At 57.3% G+C, this 4,340-nt stretch overlaps 1 protein-coding gene across 1 annotated transcript; it reads right to left on the reverse strand.

The window, feature by feature from the left end:
- Nucleotides 1-462: 462 nt before the first annotated feature.
- LOC113941182 (T-cell surface glycoprotein CD1b-3-like) lies at nucleotides 463-2,747 on the reverse strand. Its single transcript, XM_027632337.1, has 5 exons — nucleotides 2,731-2,747; nucleotides 2,182-2,528; nucleotides 1,755-2,036; nucleotides 1,373-1,657; nucleotides 463-1,268 (listed from the first exon to the last, which is right to left on the reverse strand). Exons 1-5 carry the CDS (start codon nucleotides 2,745-2,747, stop codon nucleotides 1,168-1,170), a joined length of 1,032 nt encoding a protein of 343 aa, XP_027488138.1. The 3' UTR covers nucleotides 463-1,167.
- Between the last annotated feature and the right edge of the window lie 1,593 nt (nucleotides 2,748-4,340).

A 4,340-nucleotide genomic window follows, 5' to 3' on the forward strand; every position in this document is an offset into this window, starting at 1 on the left:
CACAGGCCTGCTGGATTTTCTGGCTCACACATGGCTGCCAGACCTATCTTGGGAAATTTTGCAGGGAAACCAAACCTTTTGAAGCTCTGTGTTTAAGTTGGTTGGGAGCATGAACTAAATGCCTTCCTGTGTCTGTCTGAACTCTGCTGTCTTCAATGGGACATGGGCTTCCTTTTCCTCCTTTATTAGAAGCCTTGGGGGCACTTTACCCCTATGTTACCTGTTTCCATGCAATGTGTAAGAACATGTTCATATATGCACAGGCACACATGTACTTTTTTTCCCCCTTGCCTTGGTGTTTCCTGCAATTAGTGCCAATAATTCAGTGGTGCTCTGGCTTCCCTTTGCAGCTGAGCTAAACCTCCCCCAAGGCCATACAACTCCTGAGGAAAGGCACATGATCTTAGTGAAAATAGTGATTTTATTATACACATCTGCACATATTATACACAGCTCCCACATATTATACCAGAGTTTCAGTGTTACTCAGCAGTTTATAAAGCCATTTGTGGCCAGGTTCTGTTAGTCTGTGTGGAACAGTTCAGTCTCAGCACAAAGACTTCTGGAATATGGTTAATAAAGGCAGTTTTTAGGAAAAAAAATCACCTAGAAAATGGAAGTGGAAGGGTACAGCTTTCCACCTACTGATAAAAGTGTTATTGTACCAGAAGTGGGAGAAATTGCCTCTGGACATTTAGGTGCCCTAGAGCCTCAGTGGGTGCCTAAGCCAGTGCCACAAGAGGTGTAAAAAGTGAGGAGGTCTCAAACCTGTGTCTGTGTCTGCTTAGCAAATTCAAGTGAGTCAGAAGCCATCCAGGTTTCTCCCCTGCATCTCTGAGTCGAGTTAGTCTTGCAATCTTGAAGCAGAAAAAGGTAATTCTTGTCCCTGTTGGCTGACAGGTGACAAGAGGGAACGGGGACAGTTGGCTCCCTTCTGGGCTAAGCTTCTTTGCTCAGGATGGAGTTCCTGGACTCTGGTTCCTCTTCCACTGGTGCTTTCTGAAAGGAGAGGGGGACAGCTCACGGATGCTCTACGGCAGAGACCTTGTAGGGGTGCAGACAGGAGCTGGCAGGGCTGAAGCCAGAGCTCCGCTGCCCAGTGCAGAAATCCCCTGGGGCATCCCCTCCCCTCCTCTCCCTCTGCTGCTGTGTGGGGCAGGAGGAGACTCACCTGCATCTCCACACCCAAAGCAGCAGCAGGGCAGCAACAGCCACGGCTCCCAGCAGCCCGGCCACGAGCCCTGTGATCAGCACCACCTCTGAGCTCCCTGGGCAATATAAGGAGGGGCTGCCATGAACTTCCCGGGCTTTGCTCCATCCCACCGGGTGGGCGGCTCGGGCGCCCCTTCCCGTCCCCACGGGTGGCACCTACCCCAGGGGACGAGGAGGCTGCGGGTGCCCAGGCTGCGGTGGCGCACGCGGCAGGCGTAGCTGTGCCCGTCCTGGGGGGCCACGGCCAGGACGCTGGAGAGCTGGTAGGTGAGGTCAGCGTTGGGCAGGATGGGGCTGGTGTTGAGCTGCGGGCCCGGAGGCACCTCCTGGCCATCCCTCAGCCAGGCCACACTGATGGGCCGGGGGTAGAAGGCGGTGACGTGGCAAACCAGCAGCAGCTGGTGTGGGCTGGGCGTGCGGGCAAAGACCGTGGCCACGGGCAGCTCTGGGGGGTGGGAGCAAAGGGGTGGGGGAAGCCCTGGTTGGGCACGGCTTGGCCCCAGGGCTTTGGGGTGGCTGTGGCAGGGTCAGGGTGGTCTCACCTTGTCTCTCCAGAGCTGCCCTCCCATAACTCAGGAACATCTCAATGGCATTGATGCAGGTATCGTTGAAGATGTCCTCCACCTCCTCACCAAGGGTGGTGTCGTTCTGGAGGACAGCCCTGACGTACCGTGCCAGGTCGGTGTCCTGGGAGAGGGTCCAGGTGGCATTGTCTGTGTCCAAGCTGATGAAGTCCTGTCCATTGTAGCCCACATAGACGAAGACCCGAGAGGTTCTGTTGGGGTAGAGCTTGCAGCCTGCCATGACCTGAGCCACAAAGGGGTCTGGAGGGGCCAAGAGGGGAGAGAGGTTGCATGAGGGGCTGGGACTGCCTTCCTGCAGGCATGATCAGTGCCAGCACTTGCCAGATCCTTCCCCACTCCCCAGCTGCTGTTTAGAGAGGGGACGCAGTGAAGAGTGGATACTCACAGGGCACATCCTTCTGTATGGCCCCTTCATTGATCAGGTGGATGAAATTATTGAAATAGATCTTGAACATGTTGTCAATGGTGTCCCACTCACTGTGGGGCAGGGCTGGCCGCACCCAGGGCTGGCAGAAGTGGATGGCCCAGGTGTGCTTATCAAGAGAACCAAGTTCGATGTCTTCCAGCAGGCCTATCCCCTCCGTGTCCACAAAGGAGGTGTTTTGGAAGGTAGAGGTGTGAAGCAGCCGGATAGTGAAGGTCCCTACGTGAGACAGGGGTTGGAAGGGAGGAGAGGGAAAGTGGAGGGGCTGAGGGACAGGTCCTTGAGGTTGCAGAGATCTGTGGCCCCCTCTAGGCCCCCTTCATCCTTGGCAGCCCCGGTTCCCACCTGCTGCACCCACCTCAGGTGGCTGCGTCCCTGCCGAGGAGGAGGTGTGGAACCAGGGGACAAGGAGGGGTGAGGAAGTAAGAGCCAAAAGTGGGTGAGGTGCAGGAAGCCTCTTGCCCATGGGGGCATGGGAGCAGCTGTGGCTGAGGCAAGGCTCCCACTTACCCTCCAGGGTTGCCCATGTCCCAGAGAGGAGGAAGAGGTAGAGAAGGATGAGGAGGAGGCAGCAGCGAGGGGGCTGCATGGTGCCAGCAGTGAGGCCCAGAGTGTGCAGCAGTGGGTGCAGCAGCAGGAGGAAGAGGCTGTGGCAGATGAGGCTGGAGATGTCTCAGGCTGGCTCTGCCTGGGCAGCTCTGCTGGTTCTAATGGCCTTGGCAGCCAATGGGGCTGGCTCTGAGGTTTAGGGGAGGGCTCCAAGGTTCCCACTTGGGGTAGGCTGGGGCATCCTGAGTGTGACTGTGAGTGTTGGGGAAATTTGCTTTTGAGCAAGGTCACCCCACCACACCCAGGAGTGATCCCCATGGCCAAGGCAGCACCGTGACAATTAGGGTGATGTGGGTGAACTGACCCCTCTTTTCTCCCCCCCTTTCAGCTGGATGTGTTTCCTGCCCATGGGCTGCATGCACTGCCCTGAGGGGAATATCCTGTCCTGCCAGTTGTGCCTGGCATGTCTCACCCTGCACAGAACAGACACCGCCATCCACTCTGCACTGCCAGGTGGGTTCACACCAACGTGGCTGCCTTTCCCAGAGGGCAGCAGAACCCTCTTCCCACCACATGGCTTTGTGCCTGGGCTCTCTGTGCCCCAAGGCTGTGTGCCCGTCCCATACCTCTTTGTCACCTCCCAACCACACCATAGCCAGGCCACACTGATCAGCTGTGGGTATAGAAGCTGGTGAGGTGGCAAACCTGCAGGAGAAGAGCTGGGCCAGGCACATGGGCCAAGACCATGGCCCTGGACAGCTCTGGGGGAAGAGAGTGATGGAAAAGAGCTGATGGGGACGTTCCCTGGCCACTTGGCACTGCTGGCCTGATTCAATGGGTATGGGACTCCCCAGGTCGAGGTGATGAGCAGTTCCAGTCTTGACCACAGCTGTGGGGTCAGGGATGGGTGCAGGCAGAGCTGGAGGAAGCAGCTCCTCCAGGAACTCCTTTTGGGGTGCATAAGGTGAATGGGCTCGAGCAGCTGTAAGCGTGTTGGTTCCAAGGGAAGTGATGGGCTGCAGGGCCTGAAAGGGACTGTCATCAGAATTCTGGAGCAGTGGTACTTGGCCAGTAGGATGGGGATGGGACCATGTACCCCCACTCTGATGCCCATTCCAGGGAGTTTCAGCGGATGAGCAGCTTTCCCCTTTCCATGGAGCTCTATCCATGCTATAGGACCTGGGAGCTGCTTCTCTGCTTCCCTGCACCCCAGTGTTGGGGAGCCCCAACTCTGCCCTGAACGCTCCCAGGAGAGGGCCTGGGGATGACCTGCAGGCTGACACTCCCCTTTCCTTCTCACCACCTTTGGTAGGGAACCCTGTCCCCCTCCTGAAGAGTCCCCTGTGCATGGGAACAGGAATGGTGGGAGCCATTCCCCTGCTCTGTCCCCATTGGCACCAGTGTCCCAAGCTGGAGGGACAATGGGGTTACCAGAGGCAGCCTCACCCCCCAGTGTCCCTGATCCACTGCTCCTCCCTTACCTGCAGTTTCTCTTCCTCTTTCCTGGAGGGAGCCCAAGCTGAGGGTGAAGGCAGAGCTGAAACCACATCTGAGGGGAAGTCTGAGGGGGG

Source organism: Corapipo altera, unplaced genomic scaffold (genome assembly GCF_003945725.1).
Source record: "Corapipo altera isolate COAL_440 unplaced genomic scaffold, ASM394572v1 61323, whole genome shotgun sequence".
Lineage (NCBI taxonomy): Eukaryota > Metazoa > Chordata > Aves > Passeriformes > Pipridae > Corapipo > Corapipo altera.

Bases quoted from the DNA above. Each gene is read 5' to 3' on its own strand.
- LOC113941182 (XM_027632337.1), bottom strand. The intron at 2,037-2,181 runs GTGAGTATCCAC...TGGCCCCTCCAG, and splicing joins CATACAGAAGGATGTGCCCT to ACCCCTTTGTGGCTCAGGTC. The intron at 1,269-1,372 runs GTAGGTGCCACC...TATATTGCCCAG, and splicing joins CAGCCTCCTCGTCCCCTGGG to GGAGCTCAGAGGTGGTGCTG.